Below are 23,646 nucleotides of genomic sequence, written 5' to 3'. Positions count from 1 at the left end.
GCTGGGGGAGGGAGACCGGAGAATGGTTTTACGTGGCCTTAATCTTCAACTGTTGGGGTTTCCCCCCCTCCCCCCCCCCCCTTTTCCTGCCATGATCAAAGATGCATTTTGATGAAAATAAAGCCCCCTTTGGTACTTCTGCATTTAGCCACTCAAAATCCCTTTTTAAAACCAGCAACACGTCTTGCTTACTGCTCGAGACCAGAGACAGAACTGCTCCTCCAAGTTGTCCGATTACTTGAACCAAAACCCAGATGTTTGCAGTGCCCAAACTTCTGCCTCGGAGCGCGCGCGCGTGTCACCTGCTCAGGCCCAACGCCACGTGTCACCAACAGCCACGACGCTTCTGCTCCCTCTCCCTCCGTGTAATAAACTTCCAAAGCCAGTTTCTAGTCGACCTCGATTGGTTTATTTTAGTTTTATGCTTTGTCCTCACATACAGTTATTTGAGTCCTGTACTGTTAGATTTCTACAAAAATATCAATTTTTCAAAAGCAGAAAAGAGGGAAAGATATATTTTAATATATAAAAGGAAAAAAGCTAAATCTGACATTTCATTATATTCTTAAAAACATTCCAGTCTATTTACAGATGCATAAAAAACAAAGAAAATCTCCGGGTCTCTTGGTCTAGTGAGAGCGTGCGCCTTGCAGGGGTTTCCTTTGTCCTCCTGATTCTAAAATCTTTTCGTTACGTGTCATATTCTTGCATTATTGCCTCAAAAGACAGCATACATAATCTTTAAAAGGTTTGTTCCAAACCAATGGGAGCTTGGGAGAAGCGCAAAGAAGAGAGAGTCAGCATTTAGATTCATCGCAAAGTATTAAGCTGCAGCCATGAGATGGCGGAACAAGGAGAGCAAAAGCTAAGAGCATTTCAAATGTGCTTTGTTGCCTGGTAGAACCCACCATGGATCCCCCCTGGAACTGCACACCAACTACCATTTTCTGCAGCCAAATTTGGGGTCTGTTCCTCATTAATTTAATAATCACGTTCAGGAACCAAAAAATTTTTTGCTGTCACCTTTATGCAGCACATTTTCACTGCAGTAAGATTCCTTCCTGCCTGGTGCCAAACAGCAAACACATCCAGGTATTTTCCATTACCTTGATAATGGACAAAACATCCTCAAAATTACAGCACTTATTTTAGATAATCATTGAATGGTTTTCACGTTATAGCTTTCTCTGTCCCACAGAAGTGTGCAAAGCACCCGTACTTTAAAAAAAAGTATTCCGATACGATTAGTATTCAATTCTGTAATTAAAATTAGCCATTTGGAACCATAAAAGGACAGGGTGCAGAAAGAAAGGTCAGCGAGTAGGAATTTTAAAAGGATTGCAGCACAGTCCTGGGTGCTGTTTCATGCACAGGAGGAAGGAAATCTGTTGGCAAAACAAACTGCCATGGGTAAAATAAAAAAAAAAAAAAAGCAACTTCAGCCTATTAGAAATGCTCAGAACCAGATTTCCAGGTAAATAAATTTAAGTCTGATGTAGTGCTACTGATTTAGTTACTCCAGATTTCCACTGGTTTAAAATACTTACGTCTAAATGCTTACTCATGTCATAAATTCCCTTTTCTAAGGCATTCAGTGACAACTGTGAGACCCTGCATGACTCGCATGCTGACCTATACCCTCTTCCAAATCACCAACCCAGAACTTGTATCAAATATTAAAACAGCAAATAAGCAGAATGCAATAAAGAATTACGTGTAACCGATTTAAAACAATCCATTTAGAATGGCCACGTGAAAAGCCATTTTTAGGTAGGCTCTGGAGTAACTTTATGCATACTGAGCTTGAAGGGCTTCTCTCCTCTGCAGCATGATATAAAAATCATAAAAGAAGACGGGCAAACAGCCACGGTACGGGTATCCCCGGTGGTTCTAGCCTAGGCACAGATCCAGAAGATGCAGCTCACTGAGCAGGGTGGATGGTCACACTCTGCCCACACGCTGCTCCCGAACCACGGAAGAACATCGCCCTCAACACCTGCAAAGCCTGGTGTTGTGGAAAGATGAAAATCCTGCATTACTGCATCACCAAAGAAAGGGAATTGGGGGCGGGGGGGGAATCCCAGCTGCTGTTGCTGAAACAGTAAAACGGGACTATGTTCCTAAAACATAAAGTGAAATGCACCACCAAATTCTGTCTAGTTTTCATGCCAAAGTTTTTGACCTTTATGGAGCAGTTCAGAAGCCCCTCAAGCGCACCACAACTCATATTTACAAACTTGATAGGAAAAGATTGCGTATACACTCATTAACAAATCATCTCTCCTAGGCTGAAAATTTCATTTGTCAAGAAAATTATGAAAACAAAAATTGTGTACAAAAATATAAATATCTTTACAGTCTGTAGGCCCTTCACATCCAACAGCTGAACAGTGAAGCGTCTCTACAGGTTATTGAGTAAGCAGTGGCAGAGAACAATAAAAAATACATCTTGTGATTCAATACTGCCCTATTTCCCTGGTAATGAGCATTTTTTTCTTGACTTTTTTTTTTTTTTTTGCTATACACAGCTTGTGCAAATGCAGTGAGAAACCTCTGAGTACCTTTCCTGAATTTATAAAGAAATGGAAGGTTTGGAAAGATATACACATATTTTCATATATACATTCACATATACACCTCGCTCATTTATGGTAGGCTACAGACCTGAAAACATTCCGTATTTTTATGAAGCGACCCTTCCTATTAACATTCCTAACCACCAAATACATCTTGAAGAACGACAGGAGGAAAGCAAACGGGAACTGGGAAAACACTCGAGCTACTTCGGCAATGTATTTAAAGATGTAGCAACAGGGTGCCCATGTTTCTTTCTACTCTCTGTAATTTTTCCTTCTGAATGCCCCAAGCACCAGAGGAGGGAGTATCTGTATCGGGCAGGAGGCAAAAGTGATGGGGATTTTTTTTTTTTTTAGTAGTTTTATTAAAGTTAACATACTGTCCTCCTTCTCATTACACTCGGAAATATAATTTTCTTCCCCATGTAGTGAGAGTTACAGATGTTTATGGAAATCTTCTGTGCATAAGCTCCTAAAAAGAGTCTCTGCCAGAGAACTACCTAGCACCAAAGAACAAAATCCTTTCACTTCAGCCCCTGTGCACAGTCTCAATTTTCCTTCTGCTGCTCTAGGTAACAAGTTGGAGAGTAACTGCAATGTCATTTCTGCACATTCATCATATCCTGCAAACACTAAAAACAGCAATTGTGAACAATCCCATTTCTGCATAGATAATTTGCCTGGTACAAAAACCAGTAATCCCGATTGGTTTTCCCCACCAGAGAGCTGCCTCCCTACTGGGGGAGAAGGGGGGGACGGGCAGGGGGGAAATCTCTTTCAATAGCCTAGGTTTCTCAGTCCTTCAACAAACTCTTTCTGTGAAGGAGCCAGTTTTGGAAGGATACCATGTGCCCAGCAATGGTTACAGATCATCTTCCTTGTTTTGTGAAGGGGAAGGAGAACACCCAGAATACAATATTGAGGTAAAAATATGTCAACATGCTTAAAGTTTCATAGCACTTATTTCTCAATTTGGGGCCTGCCCTCAGATGAAGAGAGTGCTGATGCCATACGGAAAACGAGTGTTGCAGACAAGTGAGGTTGCCGAACTCCAACACTGGTTCACTGATCCAGATCTCCATTCCAGTATCCCATTAAAAATATATGCATTTATTTGCCTGCTGAATTTGAAGGCAAGGTCCCAGCAGTATTCAGTTTTGTAACCACAGGTGCTAATGTGGGCATCACCTTGTTATCCTGTCCTTCTTGAACAGTTGCAGGTAATGAAGTTTTTACCCCACTGGGTGTCACTTTTGCGACTACAGGTGCCAGTAAGGGCATCACTTTATTACTCTGCCCTTCTGAGTCTACCGGCAGACTCGCCACTTTTAAGCCAAGCGGTGCCAGCTTGGGCATGGGCCTCCACAAAGCATCAGCATTACTAACTTCTGGATTAGTTTTCATCTGCAAAACTGGTGGAGTCACACTAGTGGCCTCGGCCAAGGTTGTGACTTTTTTGCCATTCCCACCGCTGGTTACAGACAGATTGGGAAGTGGATCCTTCATTTCAGCACCTATTACTATCTTTAAAACATCTGCTTCAGACGAAGGCTCCCCAGAGTTCTTGTCCCCGTCAGTAAGGTCGTCGTCTTCCAGGTGCAGCAGGAGAGGGCTTATAGAGCCACCACCCTCTGGAACTTCGGAAAGGTCCTTAAAAGTGCCTCCCAAATGGCTGAACTGGAAGGAAGACCCATCTGCAGAAGCAAAATCACTGGCTGTTCCTTGACGAGCTTCTGCATCTTCATGAGAGAAATCTGAGTTGAGAGTGCTGGGCAGTTCTGACATAGCTGAAGCATCGTCGTTCAGTTGCTGATTGAGGAAGGCAATCTCATTGAGCAGTGAGGTGAGGGTTTCATCAGTGTCATCGCTCTCCTCGATGCTGCTCAGCAGCTCATTTGCATCCAGTTCTGCTTCCTCCATTGCAGACGCGACTTTCCTCAATTCCATTTCTATCCTGGAATCTTTGATCTGCAGCTTGCGGAACGGCAAGTCTTTAGATTTTAATCTTTCCCCTCCAGGATCGCCATCTTTCCTCCTGGCTTGGCTTCCTACAAACTCACCAACAGAGGGCTTTTTGCTAAAGGACTTGGGAGGTTCCTTTGTACACAATACGTTCCGGAGCTGCGGAAAGCCGTCTTTATTTTCAAAGAAAACTTTTGCAGGACCTGTAGTGTTTCTTTCATCTCCACCACTGTCTCCAGAACCTGGTTTGGCTTTTTCTTCTGAAAGGATGCTATCACTCTTCCTATTCTCAAGGGGTGTTGCAGCCAAGGATTGCTCAGAAGCCTGAGCACCCAGAGCTGTTGTTCTATTAGAATTTTTATTTCTGTTCAGGGTTAGACTCATGCTTCCCTCAGCAGCCAGTGATGTCACGTTAACAATCTTTGGCATCATGAACGAATCTTCGCTTTCTGCAAAACCAAACAAAGCAGCATCCATCAGGATCCATGCTCGCTGCAAGATAATCCTTAATTAAATATAATTTGCTCCCTTTCAGGTTACTTAACTTACTTGAGTCTTCCTCAAGTAAGCTGCTATTCACAATTTAAACCACTTACACCGTTTTGGTCAAAAGCCTTGAAACACTAACAGCTTAACTTCCAACTTGCAGAAAAAGCAAGCTCCGCATCTATTACCCCAGAACCACTGGCCCGGTCCCTTCATTTGGCAGGCTGGCATAAATGCAAGTGTCAGTAGCACTTACAGTTCTGTTGGTGAGGCACAAGGAAAACGGAATGACAATTTTCTCCCTTACTGTTTTTTCATGTTTTACTTCTATGCTCATATTTTGCAATACTGGTTTTCTACAGAGGCACTTCAGGGACTACACGATAACTTGCTTTCTGCCTCCAAGCGGTTCCCTATTTATAGCACTCAGATTTTTCCCAGCCCCAAATCTGAAGCGAACTTTCCTCTTTCGTTATGACCCAATGACCACAATGAAGCAGAAAATGAGCAGCTTGCTTTTAACACACCAGATGGCAAGCAGCACACTATTGGAAGGAACTGCCCCACACCTAGACCCAGTTCTCAGTCTTGAAACATCTCTCCAGCAGACAGCAGAGCGGGCAGGCGGTGGGAAGGGGCTGTGCCAGGGTAAGAGCCTGGGTGTAAGAGGTGAAGATTTTCAACTGCAGCTTCCCCAGCAGACTGCATTACACCACAAACACATTCCAGTCCCTGCTTATTCTGATTTTGCTGAGGGCGAGGAGGATTGCTGAGGTGAAGGAAAGTTAACAAGCTCTCATCTATAATCCCCTAGAGGCCAGTCTAAACTGTTCAAATCGTTTAATAGTGATTGTCTTTGAATACTCAGACAATAATACCTATCGTTATTTCTTAGTAAGGAAACAATTTTTGTTCATTTTTGTAAGGGTAATGGTCCTTGCATGCAAGCAAAAAGAGCCACAAAAACGAAAGAGCCTACCTGAACTGGGCTCTGTAGCTGACACTACTGTTGAGGGCACTGGGTTTCCAGCAACAGTTGACAGTGTAATGGGAATAGTAGAGTTAGTAAGGATTCCTTTTACTTGGACAGGAACTGTTGATCCTGGCAGCTGAATCATCACAGAAGCAATACCTTATCCAAGAAAAGGGGAAGGGAGGGTGAGGTGGAAACAAGAGCCTTTCAGAGCCTTTCAGTCAAGCCTGAAACATAAAAGCCTTGCAATTCTAGGCAAGGCTTTACACTGTAATACCATCTGAAAGTGGTAAAAATAGAAATATAGATCGGTTAGGTGATTAAGATATCTGCCCTATGTCTCTCTAATTTGGGAATAGTGAAAAATCAACAGATACTACTTACCTGTTGATAAATGGACAGTTTGAGCTAATTATATCAAATCTCTTGGAGTTAGGTTCTACCTCACTCAGGTTATAAAAACCGAAAAATTAAAGCAGAAATTATATAACGTTACTTTGTAAACTGCTATGCCCATCTATAAACAGCATGATACTGATTTTCATTAATATGTTCTCACACAATCATACCTGGCTGTGCTGTCATGGTAGTATTGACAGCTCGAGGCTTTAATTCAGCTTGCAAGAGTGTGGGAGGAACAGCTGCTACCTGCCCTGGTACCAGCGGGCTCTTCAGTGTCAGCACCTGCCCCTGTGGAGTCATCACTAGGCTCGCAGCAGTGAGCGTAAGAGAGGAGGAGGTGTCCTCTGTAGAAAAAAAAGATATATGTGAATCAGTAATTTATTCTGGCACAGCACCCTTGATGGCAAATGATATCCTGCAACCCGATGGTATGTACAGCTGTGGAAGGAACTCCAGCTAGAGGGTATACAAGCCCTAGATTAGAAAGCCACTACAGAAGCTATGCAGGCTCCAGGTACCCCATCTACGCAGCCAGAGCCAGTCTACTGTCTCTTCAGGCTGTATAACATAATCCCAACCCTCCAGAGTGGCATCCTGATCAGGTATCAGAGCAGTCTTGCTGAAAATTACAAAGGGGGCTGGCTTAGTCCAAAGAAAGAAAGGACGTTCTTTCACCACATCCACATCCAAATTCTGATGCCAAACTTCTCCAGGACTGGACAAAAGTAAGGCTTGGGAAACCAGACTGATTGGTTGTTTAGAAAAGCCCAAGACCACTTCAAGTAAGGTCTGTTTATTATTACCAAAATAAGAAGCGCCACCAGATCCTTACAGAGTATCAAAGTGGTGCTACCATGAAAGTTTGGACTTCTGCCATTCTTATGGTCCTTCCTGCGTTTATGGTGGGAAATTCTCCATAAACACCAAATATTTCTCCACAAATTCTCAGCTCCAAAAAAAATTCTCAAGTCTTTGACAATTCTGTCACTCAATTCAAGAGCCTTCCACCACTTCGAGAGCTAGCTTTGATGGGGAGGAGATGTTTTAAAAAAAATGAATGTTTTAAAAACTGAATGTATTCTAGCAACTCCAGTACTCTGGGGGTTGGGCTTCTGGTTTTGAGTCAGCAGAAGATGACCCACCTTTGCCTCTCAGAAATCGCTGCAGGATTGCAGTGAAGCTCCATGAAATCAAGGGCAACTTAACAGGAATTTAGTTCCCATCATTCTGAAACTGAAAAGTCACGCTCATCTGAAGACCTCAGTACTGCTGGTCTCATACCTACTGAAAATAAATGGTTTCCACACCTATTGGGCACACGCTTCCTGGTCTTATACTTAATTCTGCTTCAAGAAAGAAGTTGCCCCCACAAGCAGGCTAGCATTTGCCCTCCCATGGGGTGCTGCTTCAACATCTGTCTCCCCTTTATGCGAAACATGCACCGCGCTTAGCCCACCTGTGGCACGGCCTCCTTTTCTGGCAAGTATCAATGGTTTGCCTCTTCTGTTTGTCATGGCCATCTGGGCCAGCTCTCTGGCAGGAGAGGATCCTTCTTCCTGTGCGCTAGCAGTTGAGGTTACAATAGATTGCTCTGGCTCAGCCTGTTTCTTCTTTTTTTGTGCCTCTACTGCTTTTTGTTTGGCATAAATGTATTCTAGCTTCTTCAGGACCACCTCTTCTGTCTTCCCTACAGAAAAATTACCACAGAGTCAACCCATCTTCAAACTCTTTTTCCAAAGATAACGGGCTGAAGACAGAAATAAAAATCTACTACGCTGACACCATTCAACTTCCATACAATAGATAACCACCACCCCCACCAAGTAAATAGCACACTTAATACAAGAGGGAAGTAATTACTTATTTATTCCAAGAATATTTTTTTTTCTCTTCAGAAACGTCCATGTTTTAGAATTTATCTGCGACTTGGATGAGCAGAAATCGGCTTGGACAAGCACTAGTGCTTGCTGAACAAGTACCATTTGAAAATATCCACAGCTGTGAAAAGAACGTCTCTCCTAATGATAAATATACAACTGCCAGGCAAAATGTTACCTTTGCTCGTATGAGATTTCTTGGACGAGCAGACGCTGTTACTCAAAATGACATTTCAAGGTAAACTCATATAGAGTTTACTGGTGACATGAAAATTGTAACCTTGAACACAAAGATTTTATAAATAATTTTTTTTCTGCAGCTGCACACAATTTGATATGATCAAAGTTGAAATAACGATACTGGCTTGTTTCCTGCTTAGTATTTATGTTCTAACATCACGGTCTATCTTTAACTAAGTCTATATTTAGCTGACTCTCCTGAGACAGGATTTTTTTATCTCATCACTTTTGAGGTACTTCACTAGGAATGCAAAAGATCAGAAAACTACTTTGTGAAGTTGCTTCCATTCCCTGTCAAAAGGCCTACCATACACTTCTACATTAAGAAATGGGTTCACTAAAACAGTCGAATTTTTTTTTTTTTAACAGTTCCTCAAATATACACAAACTGATTCATATAAATACACAAGATTTAAGTATCTTTCATTCCTACTTTACAGGTAGTCTCCTGTTTTTATTCCCAGGCACTATGAAGATTACAAGAATAAATTCAATGTTTTGTTTGTTCACACACATTTTGGCACTGGCTGAACAGGCTCCACAGCCTTCCTACACCTCCAAGTAAGACAGAAAGACACAATATGGTTGGACTTGATGTACTTGGATATCTTTTCCAACCTTAATGATTCTATGATTCTACGAATAAATATGACGTGGTTTTGTCTTGAAATGCCTAGATGAGTAGCAGCTCAGAATATACTAGAATTTTGTTTGATGGACAGAGCTGCCGCCTTCTAGACACTCTAGCAGTAGTTGTCAGGAAAGCAGTACAAGGATAGTTATCTGCAAAGTTGTCCAAAGGAGTCAGAAGTTTTGGTACTGATCAAAGACAGCTGTGTATACTTGTGAAACACGGAGCAGAAAAGCCGTTTCAGGAAGTGATCCATGACAGAACAAAGTAACCCCCCACCACCACTAATGCATACCCAATGCACAGGAACCCAAGCCTGTGGCTTGCAGCACGGAGATCACTCTGCACTTCCTTTAGACACGAAAGAAAAAAGCCGTTCTTATCAGCATGACGAGTGTATCACTGAGTCAGAGCTTAGCAGGTCTCTGGCGTCAAGAGTCTAAGTTTTATGTGAACTAATGACTCACTCTGATTCATAGAGGATTACTCCACTCAATCCTGTTCTTAAAAGCCTTTTCTTTCATTATTCCAGCTAGTCCATATGCAAAAATAGTCTCACCTGAAAGTGTGGATACTTTTCGAATCAAAACAGCCTGTTTGCGTGTCAGTAAGTTCTTCTGTCCAATAAGTTTATCCGCCTGATCAGTCAATCCTTGGATTTCTTCATAGGCCTAGAAAAGTGTCAGGGAACTGATTTATAAACCAACGATAGACGACTTAATAAAATAATTTTCCTCCCCAGAAACCTTTACAGAATTTATTTAGACATTTTCAGCATCTGGAGAAACTAGGACTCAGCATGTGAAGTACCACGTAAGGCCAGCTTTCCTTGAGTGCAAGCTGAGAAAAGTGATTAACATCTTGTTGTCCTTCCTCCGAAGTTCAGCTATTTTACAGAAAAGCCCCAACCTTTAATCCCTCAATTTCAAGGTACAGCTGATAAGCATAATTGGGTATCTACAGCTCATGTTTTGTTTTCCTGTCATTTACACCTTTACAATTAAAGTTTTTAATGTCAATATAATACTTAATGAAATGCTGTCCGCTCCTGCATTAAAAAGGGAGTCTTCAATATATTTCAAAATTGCCTGACATACACAGTAAACCACTAAGGAATTAAGACGTAACCTTCCATGGCTAAATTCACAAAGAATACAATGAGGAGAGGGCTAATATGAAAATACCCATCTGTGCCATCAAGATTAAGCTTCCAGGAGCACAGATTCTTTCAGATACTGTTTTATTCTAGAGTCCTGTAAAGGTGGCAGTAGTTCTCTATTCACAATATCACTGGGACTCACACTAGCTTAATTACTCTGTCCAGACAAAATGATTCCCCCTCCTCACTTAAGCTTCAAAACACTTACTTGCTTGAGAATGTAGCATTTGGAGACCTTGGGAAGGCTGTGTAATCCCAGAGTTCTCTTCAACTTTTCAAAGAGATCTCTCATTTCGTTACGTCGCCGGCGTTCGTTTGCTGTGTGTGTCTGGCGGTAATGAGCAAAGGCTTCTGCCTCAGTCTTCAGCTTTCTGTTCCAGAATCGAGGTTTCTGCTGGAGAAGTAACCATATTGACCAGTTTAAATAAAAAAAAAAAAGGTAATGGCAAACAATGTTCAAAGGCATGCCTGATTTACAAGGTTTCTACAGACACCTGAAGATTTCATGCCATGCTGTTCTGCCATTATGTCTTCATGAAAGTTCAGTGTCAGAAGCACACACACTAAGCATGAAATGCTGACCAACAAGAAGTAACCAACATAATCACATCAACCCTAAAGGAAAAGACCATGAGCAGTCCCTTCTATTCATAAGCTTTTATTTTTTGCAATACAAGGCTACTTAGGTAAGCCACAGCATTACAGCAAAATCACGCATGTTTCAGTCAAATTTTCTGTTGTTGTTTGCTTGTCAAACAAATCTATTGATGAATGAGACAACAGCATCAAATATAGGATGCTTGAATTTTGCCCTGGAGTTAAACTAGTTTGACTTCTGTTATGTTTCATGGGTATATATGGGTCGGGGCCAAGAGACATCGCAGGTAAGAATGTGAAAGGCAGCACTGAAACTTCTCACCTCAGACATCTACCAAGAAACAGCAAGTGTCAAAGACAGGCTCTGATTTTGAATTTGATCAAGTTTTCAAAAAGGTTGACAGGCAATAAGCATAATTACTAATCTCTACAGATTTGAAGGTTTGTTATTTCACTGGTACTCCTACAGGTTTTGTACAATTATGCTATCTATTTCATGATGAAGCAATATTTAAAAAGCGCTATTAATGCAGTTTTTACATCATATGAGGTCTGCTCCAAACCCCAGTGAATCAGCGGAAAGACTCCTCAGGTCCAGTGATATTATTTCTGTGTCTGCTGGCCTTAGGAGGAATCTGAAGACTGTCTCCTTACACCTGGCTCCTGACATCCATTTTGCCCCCATAGGCAGACTGAGCACAGTAAGGCTGCCGCCGCATCTGCTCTTGCGTTGGGCAATGGGTTCCTTTCAAGGAAGGGCCTCATTCCGTAACTTCAAAGGCAGAGAGAAGAATATGTGGAGAAGGCGAGGCAGGCAGAGCATCCTGGAACCCATCTCCATCTCAGGCAAAAGCAAACATACCAGTCTGCACTGATCTATAAGACATACACCAGGCTCACACCCAACTTCAAAGCCCCGCCCCACCCCAGCAGGTAGCTCTAGACCTGATGCCAAGTACATTGCAGATAGTTATGATGGACAGTTAGTGAAACTGGCTTCAAAGCCACCCTAAAATACAGCGGAAGCTTCAGAAGGACTGCAGTGAGTTTTGGTTTGAAAGGATTCTGCATTATCTTTAACTTGCCTAAATACATATTATTAAACTAAAGTTTTCAGAAATCCTTTGCCCAGTGCTGTGCCTATGTAATGCTACATAGCGTCTTCTTCGACATCTGAAAACATTTCTCAGTTGTTCATTACATGTGCTGTAAGAGTTATCTATGCCAAGAACACAAAACCTAAGCAAACATACTAATTAGAAAAGGCAGATTTCCTCCCATACATAAAACTGAATCGGAAACCCACTGATGCCAGTAGCAGCCCTTTTTCTTTAATGAGATTTGGACTGAGCCCCTTTCCCCCATATACGCATTTTGTTTCTTGCATTTCATCATAAATATATGGAAGGTAGATAAATTGCATTAAGAGCTGCACTTGAGATGAAAGTTTATCTTTAAAATGGAGGTGTGATACCAAAAGGAAAGAGGAGAGCAAACATATACCTTCGTAGGTTTTTCTGATAATTTTTCATCCGAAGAATTACGAGCATGGTATCTGGAAGAAAGGTAGAAAGTTTTTCCCAACACTACTCATCTCATGCACTCTATCCTCATCAACTACATTCCAACAGCCTAGAATTACTCATTTTCATCCCTTGAAATTATCTCTTCCTTGTAAAACTACATGAAAGCAGGATACTGTTCAGCTTTCTCAAGAAACTGAACTCTTTATCTCCAATGCCATCATCATCCTGGTAAAAAAAAAATCAGCGGTTCTGAAAACTGTAAAATTGTCCCGTAGTGCAAAAGACAGACTATTTCACTATATGCCAAAGCGAATAAATTCAGCCTGTGACTGTTAGCTACAGAAAACTTTTGGTTTGGGTTTTTTTTAATTAAGTTTTGGTTCTTCTTTTAAAAAAAACCACAGATTCAATACAGATGGCAGAGCAATCCCTCCCCCAAGAACAACCAGTCAAAACCCTCACATTTATGACTATCCTAATATATAACAACAGCTTCCTTATATCTCAGAAGCTTCAAGAAAACAAAGAACAATACACATTTGAAAGAATTATTTTTTTACAAAACAGGACATCTGTTTTTCTCACTGAAAGATTTTCACAATTTATAGCTAAGTCGCCATCTAAGGATAAAAGTTGAACTGTATCTTGGGTGGGGGGAAGGAGCTATCTGGGAGATATATAATATCACCAAACAGATATTTCAGCATTTCTACAAAAAAACTCTGCAAACAAAAAGAACTAAGGATGCGATGTTCCCCGTTCTCATTTGGTGCAACCGAGAAATAGCCATGACCATCTTTACATACCTCCAGTAAGCCGCGTCTTTACTTTGCCTTTTGTCATTATAAATGCGAGGGCAGCAACAATAACAAAAACACAAACAAAAACAGAACAAAACAAGCCAAGCTATCCAACCATGGCAGACTATATGTAAATAAGAAAATACTTTCTTCACTGGGGCAATGGTCCCAAAGACAAAGCTTTCATTTACAGAATCAGGGGTTAAGCCAATGACTGCTCCTGCCTAAAAATAACAAGTCCACCAGCAAGAACAAACAAAGCTTACAAAATCACATTTAAAACCAAGATGTCCCTGCTCACGTTCAGTTTGCAGGAAAGGAGGAGATTCACTCGTAATAATTTTGCATTACAAGATACACATCCCCACAAACAAATTTAATTAGAGGGGGAATAAAAAAAGAATGCTAAGACACCTTGAATCTACCCTTAGTTCTGACAGCCCCGTCCTCACGGACACTGGGAAGCACCAGCGCTCAGGAAGACCTGACACAAGCCTTGTTTTATCTTACCATCACAATAAACCTGTTATTTAATGGGTTCATTCAATGCCAGCTCATCAATAAAATACAAAACTGTAGTGCTCTCCAAGGATGCTTACTTCTGTTTGGAAGGTCGGATATTAGCAGCTGTGGCCTTCAGACGGGCAATGTTAATCTTCTCTGAAAGCTCCTCCACGGTCTCAATGTCCACCTGCTCGTCATCCTCACTGTATTCACACGCATCCTGGAACAGTTTTTGTTTTGTTTTTTAAAATGAGTATCTACTTCGCAATAGAGCTCAGGCCAAAACAGTTTCACTTCAGTCTCAAGAGAGATTACATTAGAACATTAAGAACCATTAAAGAATCAACATCTCTGGCTACGCTGGCCAATGAACAGTGCTAAGCAGGTGGTTATTTTAACTGTCACCTCAAGGAATTCCTCCCACTAGTAACTCTGCAAAATTAGTTTTGGTAAGGGCAAAACCCACCTCTGTCATTTACGTTTTTACTGTGGGTGAGACAAAAAGCTTTCTCAGGGCAGAGCTTTCCTGCCTCCATTTTCAAATAAGATTAAACTGCCTTTATGATCTACTGCTGTAGGCTCTTGCTAACATTTTCTTTGGACACAAGTTGCGATAGCTATCACCTTGGTAATGGTGTCTTATACCAAGACAGCAACAGTTAGAACATCATACAACCAGGCTTCTTTGGGACATACAGTAAACTGCTTACATGAAGAGTATGATTTTGGCTCTTTCCAAAACGCTGCCCAGTAATTATTTTAAATATTTATCATATTCTGAAGAGTACTTTTTCTCCGTGCTTGCCTGACCAAAAAAACTTGCTACCATCTGTGAAGACAGAGATAGAGAACAACTGAAGTGCTGTAGCAAACTACAAGAGTTAAATATCAATCTTGTGGCCATTTGTAGTACCAGTGATTCCCCTCCCCCCGCAAACAAAACAAGCCTTATTCAAGCAACTTCTTGTATTACAGTTTTTATTGAATTTTTTTATATTATGATCTTTGGTCTGCTTACAGAACGCAGAACTCTTTCTCCTCCTTAAGCAAGAAAATGTAATTATACTTCCATTCTGTACTCTATTTCACCCAATTCCCTGAACTAACCCAATCTTGTCCTCCTCCTATTCTTCTCTTCTGTCTTTCCTTCCTTCTCTTTGTCCTTCTTTTCTTTCTTTTTGAGGAGCTGCAATCTCCTTCTTCTCTGAACTGAATACTTACCTGAAATTGATGCAAACAGTTAATCACAAAAAACACACTAAGAGCAGAACAGGGAAGAAAAAAAGAGCAATGTGCAATACTGGATCAGTAAGTGGTCTCTAATAAATGCTTTTCATAGTACTAATTATTTAAAGTTATCTACAGCTCGTGCGGCTGTTTTAAGAAACTGGTTAGAAAGGAGAAAGTGTTGCACTTACTCAGCTGACCACAGATCAGGCTATAATACAGCACTATAACAAAAACAAACAAGAGCAGCCTACATTACCACACAAGCAGAACTGAAATGTGGTTAAGGATACACATTTCCAATCAGTCATGAAATTTACAGCTATGTTAGTTTAAAGGGACTCAATTTATAACCAGGCAGTAAATCTTAGCTGATAATTTCCTTTTTGACAGAGAAGCAGGATCTCTAATAACCTCATGTTTGATACAATGTTTGGCTTCTTCATATTGACTAAACACAACCTTTTCTAAAACAAAAAAAAGAAGGAACACACAACCCCAAAACTCACAACTCGCAGCAGGGCTATCTAAAATTCAAACAACATAAAAATTACCATCTTAGTTGCTGACACCACAGAGTGACCACCATTGTCAATCATGCTGCCACTTAAAATTATCAGTATTTTTTAAACTTTCTGTAATACTTCATCTCCCATGGCTGTGAGATCGAGGCTACGGAAAACTGAAAACAGAATCAGTGTGAAAAATTAAGGAAGCTTGCCCTCCTATACTGAAGGCTGCACTGGGATATAACCTTCAGAAAGTATAGCAATATGTACTTTGTAGCAATATAGCCTTTAGTAAAATATATAGCGACTCTATGTGCATATATACATATATGAAAGAGGGCATATATATGTATATATAAAAGTGTGTATGTATATAGTACATATATTTTGTTGTCTACATACACCCACATATGCAATACTGCCAGCAGAATCTTCCAATCTTTTAAGACAAACCATGCAGCACCCTCACCCTGTAAAACCACTCTCAAATGTTCCTGAGTCTTCCATCACTTTCTACTCACATCATAAGGGGGCCTACAAAGTGTTGGTAGCATAGATTCTGTGTAGGAAGAGGTATAAATGTCTGAACTACTCACTGACAGAGAAGCTGACACCTCTTTCTGTGCTCTGAGGTATCGAGATGTTACTGCTGAAACAAAGACAAGTGATGCTCAGGTTACCAGCTATAGCTGCCAGATCTGAACAGAAAAGCATCCTTACTTCTACAAGTTGCTCTGCACACTCCCACATTATGTACTGTGGACACTCCCATGCTACTTTATCTCTATGCTTGTAAAAGGTCATGTCTTTTGAAAAAGAGAACAGCAAGGAGAGCGACCTTAGATGAGAAATTACTAGCCTTAGAGAACAATCTCACTCTTCCTTTCAAAGATATTTTTAACACATGCTGACTTAAAGACACCATTCTTCTCTGCCCAGGAAAGCAGCTTGGATCTCTGTTGAGTTCTGTATTTGGAAAGGAGATAAATAAGTTATTCTACTACTACTAACTTCTGGGGCGTCTTGCAGCTTTCCTTCAGAGCAGCTAGCATTATGCCATGACAGTCCTTGGTATGAATATAGAGAGCAGCATGGAGGTAAAAAAAAATTCTCATCTGACTTTGGAAGTATGGTACGGGCAGAAGCGTAAGTAAGTACTCTTTCTTTTCTCTCTGCGCATGAAAGCCCATAAAATCCTTGTTTGTTGCATCTTGTAAATATTCTCCTACAAAGCAAGACACATTAGCACTAGGACTGCGTACAGCACCAAGAAAATGAACTGTCTTTACCAAGGAAGCAGCGTGTCACTTTGAACTTGACAGGCTGGTCAGGAGCTGCATGTCACCACCACTCCTCAAGGCAGCAGGAGAGCTGTCAGGAAACACCATGTCCCTGGGACCTTGCTGAGGTCCAATCACATACTGCCTGCAGCCTGGATCCAGAACACACACGCAGGGGCTACTGGAAGTGTGACCGAGTTCAGACTAGTTCGAGTTTCAGCAGCTTTCAAACACTGCCTGTGAACAAGTACGCAACTTTGTTTCACATCTGTTGAGTGGCTCTATATACTTATGGAAGCTTTTAAGTTCTACTATATAAAATCTCACTTGAAGAGTATGACTTAAGCAAACAGCCAGCAATTTTTCATCAGCCGCTCCTCACACCTGCTTTGCTTGTTACAGATCTTGTCAAGATCCAGTTTTAATGAGCAGGAGCGACTTTTTGGACGCATGTTTTTTATCAAGTCATTTTGTTCTTAAGACAACAGATGCATCCAAGTCGCCTTTAAGTCAATTCTCTAGCTTCCCCATTGAAAAGACCAACCCATTTGCACACAGTCACAGAAAGGCAAGAAAATAAAACACACAACTGAAGATTTCCAAATTCTCCCAGAGTCCTTAATTGCTATGCCAGGATTCAGAGTGAACTTAGAGGATGTACTAGAGGACCCAGAGTGCTGAAATTCCAAGAATTCCTCAGCTGAGGAAAAGAGCATAAGCTTGAATCTTAAGTTAAAGTCTCTTAAACTCGTAAGAGCAGAAGGAAGGGAAAGCAAAAGAAAAAAAGTTGGAAGATATCAAAATTACACCGTCTCCGCAGACGCAGACCTTCTGTTAAGCTACAACAGGTGATGTAAACATGTAGCATTGCTGCTTCCACAGCCTTTTTTTAATCCTCCCCAGGGCCTGATGAGAGAAGGAAAAGCACCCTAAAGCCAGAGGAAGGAACACTGACTGAACAGAAATTATTCAAGCAAAGATACTGTTTAAATTACAGAACTACTGAATAAATACGTGCCATTATGTTGAAAATACTACAGGTGTGAGAGGTACAGGGTTACGTGATTTTAACAGGTCACATTTTATGACAACATAATTGTATTTCATTATACACTGCTCTCCTGGGTCATCCATAAACCTCCTTGATGCTGGAAGCCTCCTGATATTTTCTCTAGCTTGTCCACTTTATACAGTCTCATTGCTGTGATTCCACATGCAAGAGATGTGTATTCTTTTTCTTCAATGAGCAGGACTACCTTGTCTAAACTACTTTTGGACATCATTACACTGCAGTGAAAGGGGACATGCAGGGTAGTCCAGAATAAGCTACAAAACAGAAGAGGGGGGGAGGAACCAACAAGAAATTAGCTTACTGTGGAAACACTATTGTGGTAAAGCTTTTGAGTGCTGACAAGTTACACTGGGCTTACCAAAGGGTTGGTAGTAATTATCCATGAGCTGTTCTCATGGTGGAACTTTCTACATACTACCACTCTAGAAAAATGGTATTCAAAACCCGAGACATGGCATCTTTTTCATGAAAGACAGGGGGAAAAACGGAAGTAAAAACTCTCCACTTCCCACCAAGAACTTCACATCTTGAAGTTTACGAATCCTGTATGTGGGCATATATAAAACAAAGCACATTACTTTTTTCATTCTTACATCTAACAAATGCTTCAGGGTGGTAAATCTTTCCTTGCTACCTCTGAATTCCTAATAACAGGAAAAATTATCACAATTGTAAAGACCATCAGAAGTAAGCCCACTGAAGTTCTACCATACGAACAGCTAGTCCTATGTAAGAACTGCCAACCCGTCATAGGCTGAACCCAACTCATAGGCTAGCATAACTTCTTGGGGTGCAACACTTACAATGCTTGTGGGAGCCCTACCTTGCTTACACCAGTCTTTCCACAGGTCCTGCAGTTACAGAACTTCTACATGCCTTTAAGCTTTTAAGAATGAAGTACCTTAAGGAATAGACACACAAGAGGAGCAATCCCACAGTACAGCAGAAGTGTCAATGTTGCTGCAGAAATGTCAGCACTTTTCTCTCTCTCCATTTCAACACCTGTTTCTAAGCAATCTCCTCTTACTTTTATCTGTCTGTTCCTGGCAATCTGCACCCCTATGGCTGGTTCCTGAAGAGGAAATTGCCTGATGGGCAGAGGGTCCTCAGTGACAGTACTGAGAACGAAGGAGGGTGGATGACAATGGATGGCATTAGACACTACCCAAGCAAATGCCTCATTTCTGGATCGGCCTCCTATGCTACGATGTCTGCAGATTTCACACATGGTCTGTACCAAAAGCTCGGAACGTGCAAGGGATTGTTAGAACTTAAGTAGTCCACAAAATATGCCACTTGCACTTTTTATTAAACTTATAATGTTATAATAATTCATAATAGTTCCTTATCATTTTAATATTCAGCTCAGAAGAAGAACAATTGAAAAATTAGTTTTTGACAACATTTAAACTAAAATAACTTGCCAGACACAGAAGCTATGTTTAGGCTAGTAAGTTAAATGGGATCACGGGACTCTAGCCGTAGCATTAAAATACTAGAACAACACTGGCATGGTTTTGGCTTAAGCCAACAAGCACTCGTGAACAATTCACAGGCACAGTCCGTGACCTAGCCCAGGCCAAGCAGTCATTCTCAACAATTTTGTGCACAATCATCATGCCTTGGAGATCAAGAGTTTAACGTCATGTCCCAGACCATGGCACTTGGATCTGTTCAGACACCAGGCCCTGATACTGATTAGTTTGCTTATACAGATATTCACAAAAGGTTTTATTCATTTCACCAAATCCAAGACGATCAACCCTCCTAAGCTTCTCTGGATGCAGTTCAGGGTAGGAAATGCGAAAAGGCAAGGATACCATCTCAGGAAGCTTTTTTTTATTTTTTTTTTTGAGTAGAGGAGCGTACAAAAGTCTCTTAAGGACACAAAGCTAGCACGAGGTAAGAAGGTCATCTGAAGAGAATCGCTATGCAAAATTAAGAACAATGAAGTCATTACTCCAGTGAGAACAAGTGTGGGGAAATGTACTAAAAAGAAACAGTAATAGCTACTACAGGCAAGTAGCAATCATCCTGACTCTCACTGGATTTTTCTGCAGTTTTTAATGGCTCTTTCCTGAGTAACAGTCTACATTCCAAACTAGTAGTAAGAGAGCTGTCATTAGTATTTCCACTAAACAAAAGTATTAGTGGACGTGTGCGCACACTTTGCTTCTGTTTCTACTAGCTTAATGAAACAGATAAACAGCCCCTCGCAGTCTGTTTATATGGCCTGACTTCATCCAGTCTGACAAACAATACCAGTGCAGCCTGTCTTGTAAGCACTACACTGATAAAAGAGTATATCCCAGTGAGAAACAACAGAGACACATTTAGATTTGAAATTGAGTTTTCCATTAGGCATTGACGTGCTAACTTAACTTGCAGACAGCACAGTCCAACAAACCAAGAATTCAGCCAGATTAGGTTTTTGCACAGTCCTGAGATATCATTCCTCAGCTTTACTGCTCTAGAAGCAAAGGTAGCTTACTCATGTTTGTGTGAGCTTATGGTAAAGACATCCCCTTATATGGCTTACCAAATCACATTAGTCAGAACCTGCATAGCAATTTTCTTCCAAAACAAACATTTCTTATAATCTCTGATAATTATTTCTTTATTTCATCATCTTTTTGCAGGACAAAAGAAAATGCATCTTCAAGACATGAACCCTGATAACAGGCTACTCTGTGACCTACACATTATATTGGCTTACCGACAGATTCCTAAGACTACCTTGTCTGGAAAGATTATTGGGCATCAGGCATGAATTAACCGTGGTTCTCAAAACTTGATAATTACTCTGCTGAAGTTACTGAAGGATAGAGGTGTTATTAAACTGTCACCGTTTGACTCAAGACAAGACAGCAACAGCTCAGTTTTCAGCTTGAAAGAACTCCCAAAAATTACATCTGCTTTCAGTTTCCTCACCTTCATGCAGCTGAGATGCTATCATCTTGCCCAAGAATAGTGAGCTAGAATATGAATTGATTAGTCAATTTTTCTGAAAGTTAAATAGATTCTCTAGAAGCCAGAGTTTCTGACTTAACTGAGTTACTCTGAATGTGGTTAGAAGAAAAAGTAATCTAATTTGGTTTTCAACTGCGAGGGGACTACTTTAACACAGAAGGCCTAGAAAAACTATACACTTCCAAATTCCTGAAGACACTATCTCCCCTGTTGCTGATTTGTTTGTTCAATTCCTCTCCAGTTTTTTTTCTCTTTCCACTTTTATCTCATCCCAAGAAATGTCTACCTTACTCCTTATGTCTATTTGACTGACTCAAACACCCACAACTTCATAAATTTTAAGTAAGAATGCACATACTGGTATCTAAAAAGTACATCAAGGAGTTGGACGTGGGATTATTTTCTTTTCTTTTTTTTTTTTTTTGCGTGAAATTTGATGGAAATTCTATGACTGTTAAAACCTAAACATATCTTAGCTGTACCAAGCAATAGTTTACCCTTCTTCTGTGCTTTCTGGAGCAAATTTGTTTTCTACCAAATAGGGAATGACAGCTTTCACACACTACTTAAAAGAATTACTAAATTTCAAGAGGAATTTAAGAGACTCAAACATTCCTTCCAGAAACAAATGTTAACTAAGGGCTACAAAAATTAAGGAGTAAACAGCTTAAAGTAACAGAAATACTAGGTTGGCTACTACATTTTAGGATCATAAGTCATGTTACAGGAAGCGAGTTGCTTGAGTAAATCCTGGAGGAAGACAACATGCAATGGTTCTATTATAGCTTGCTCAATATAACTCCTTTTATCTGGAAAACAGCGAATTTCCAAAAGGCCACTACGATGCTACCTATAAAAAAAGCACACAACTAAGAAATAAAAGAAATTTCCACTTGGAATTCCAATCCAGACTTTCTAAGGAAACTGAAGTTCAGAACACAAACATCGTACTGTATCTTTCAAATCCATGGGTTGTGACATGTTAGCTGTCAATTAAAAAAAAAAAATTATATCCCTTCATAAACAGTTAAATGCTTACCACTTTTTCAACATCTACTTCCTCTTCACTTGGGAAGTCAGAAGCACCATCCAGCATCTCATCAGCAGAATCATCAGTTTTTTCATCCTCTTCATCCTCATCCTCATCTTCCTCTTCTTCCTCTTCCATATCATCAGCAGTTATATCAATAGTGGGCATATAACCCTTTTTGTGATGCCTGGCTTCCTGTGCCCTCTGTTCTGGTGTCAAAAAGTCACTTTTCTCAGATGTATCAGCTTTGTTACCCACCTCACTTTTATTTTCTAAAGCAGGTACAATGCTAGATATTTTGCTCCAAGAACTGTTGACGTGTGTTACAATATCATGACCTGTTTTCATTTCTTCCTGAGAATCAAAAGCCTCTTGTTCTTTGTTGTTACTGCCTTCCTGCCTAGCTACATTTGTTTTGCCTTCTTTGGTATTGACTGTATGCTCTTCTCCTGAAGCATTATCCTGCTCTTTTGCAGAACTGATTTCAGACTTACTTCCTTTTTTTTCTCTTATGCTTTCTGCTTCTATAGAGCCCGTATAGTCCTTCCTTCCCACATCTGGCTGCATGGCATCACCCTGGCATTGTTTGTTCTGAGACAGTTCAGTCCCTCTCCATTCCTTCTTGTTCTCCAGCTTTATATCTTGCTTTTGTTGACTCTGTGACTGCCCAGAACTTGCCTTGTTGTTGTCCTCCATGTGTGTCTCTGCATCTCCTTCTTGCTCTTTTATTAGATGCTCTTCCTGTCCAGCACGTATTTGTTCCTTCCCATGATTCTTCAACCGTGCAGTCTCCTGATTCTTGAGACTCTGTGAATGTGCATTATCCACAGGAACAACTAGAGGCTGATCTGATGACCCACAAACAGTTTCAGAGTTAGCTGAAACAGCCTCCACTACAGCTTCAGAACTGACAGAATCCTCCTTCTCCTCAGAGGCCCCTTTTTCTTCCTCATCAGTTGGCTTCTCACTGATGTACGAATGGTCAGATGATATGACATCTGCAGAAACATCATGCTGAGAAGAGCAGCTATCATCACAAGAGTTCTCTATCATCTTTGAGTCCTTCTCCACCATTTCTGATGTCATAGAATTTATATCAGGTGCAATTGTGCCAGGTGCTGACCCTTCAACATTATTTGACTGGTTAACCAACAACTCATCTTCTTGTTTCCTATCTGACACTGTGACCTCAGACTCTATAACTTCAATGTCATTTGAACATGAAGCCTTCCCATTTTCATTCTGCTGAGCAGCACCTGAGTCCTCTTTCTTGCATATTTTCCTATAATCCTTCTTCATCTGAAGAGATGCAAAATGGTGAAGAATGGAGTTAGGCACAGTCTTCTGCCCTGGGAGCTGAAGTAAAGCAAAACTACCAGATTGCAAAGGTATGAGGTTAGCAGTGGTAGCTGGCAGACCACCTGAGCTGCAGGTTACTTTACACTCGGAGGCTGGCTGAGTTGCCACACTGCTAGCAGCAGGAGGAGAGATCCTCAGGGTCAGAGTGCCTGCCTGTGACACAAAACTTGTTACTGAAGGAAGAAGAGAAGATGCTTGAGTGGCTAGGTTAGATGTAGGGGATAACTTGGGTACTGCAGTCTGTACAGCTGAATTTGCAGCAGAAGCGGAAGACACAGAGTAAGTGGAAGACGCAGGAGGCTCAGGAGGCTTAGAAGGTGCAGGCAACCGGATTCCTACAACAGATCCTGTGAGGAAAACAAAACGTCAACTAATACTTTCTCAAAGCAATTTTTTTTCTTTTAGTTTTAATATTTGATGCTGTACTAGGAGTAGCCAGCATTCTCAAGGATCACAATGTGATCCA

General features: G+C 40.8%; 1 protein-coding gene across 17 annotated transcripts in view; it reads right to left on the bottom strand.

Moving 5' to 3' along the window:
• Window positions 1-2,455: 2,455 nt before the first annotated feature.
• The window catches only part of MGA (MAX dimerization protein MGA), a 62,438-nt gene continuing 41,247 nt past the window's right edge, over window positions 2,456-23,646 (bottom strand). For 7 of the 17 annotated variants that reach the window (XM_075105606.1, XM_075105605.1, XM_075105603.1 and 4 more), the window contains 10 exons: window positions 21,831-23,527; window positions 14,841-14,954; window positions 13,829-13,953; window positions 12,407-12,458; window positions 10,515-10,700; window positions 9,707-9,818; window positions 7,856-8,086; window positions 6,567-6,743; window positions 6,004-6,156; window positions 2,456-4,987 (listed from right to left, as the gene is read on the bottom strand). In XM_075105606.1, the coding sequence (XP_074961707.1) occupies window positions 3,687-4,987; window positions 6,004-6,156; window positions 6,567-6,743; window positions 7,856-8,086; window positions 9,707-9,818; window positions 10,515-10,700; window positions 12,407-12,458; window positions 13,829-13,953; window positions 14,841-14,954; window positions 21,831-23,527 (4,148 nt within the window). In that variant the 3' untranslated portion in view covers window positions 2,456-3,686. Of the gene's footprint in view, window positions 4,988-6,003; window positions 6,157-6,566; window positions 6,744-7,855; window positions 8,087-9,706; window positions 9,819-10,514; window positions 10,701-11,540; window positions 11,676-12,406; window positions 12,459-13,828; window positions 13,954-14,443; window positions 14,563-14,840; window positions 14,955-21,830; window positions 23,528-23,646 lie in introns of those variants that run through there. The other 10 variants (XM_075105608.1, XM_075105611.1, XM_075105610.1 and 7 more) reach the window with 10 other exon arrangements.

This window comes from Phalacrocorax aristotelis, chromosome 10 (genome assembly GCF_949628215.1).
Source record: "Phalacrocorax aristotelis chromosome 10, bGulAri2.1, whole genome shotgun sequence".
Classification (NCBI taxonomy): domain Eukaryota; kingdom Metazoa; phylum Chordata; class Aves; order Suliformes; family Phalacrocoracidae; genus Phalacrocorax; species Phalacrocorax aristotelis.
The sequence above is the reverse complement of the archived record's forward strand: the minus strand, read 5'-3'. Positions and strand labels throughout refer to the sequence as shown.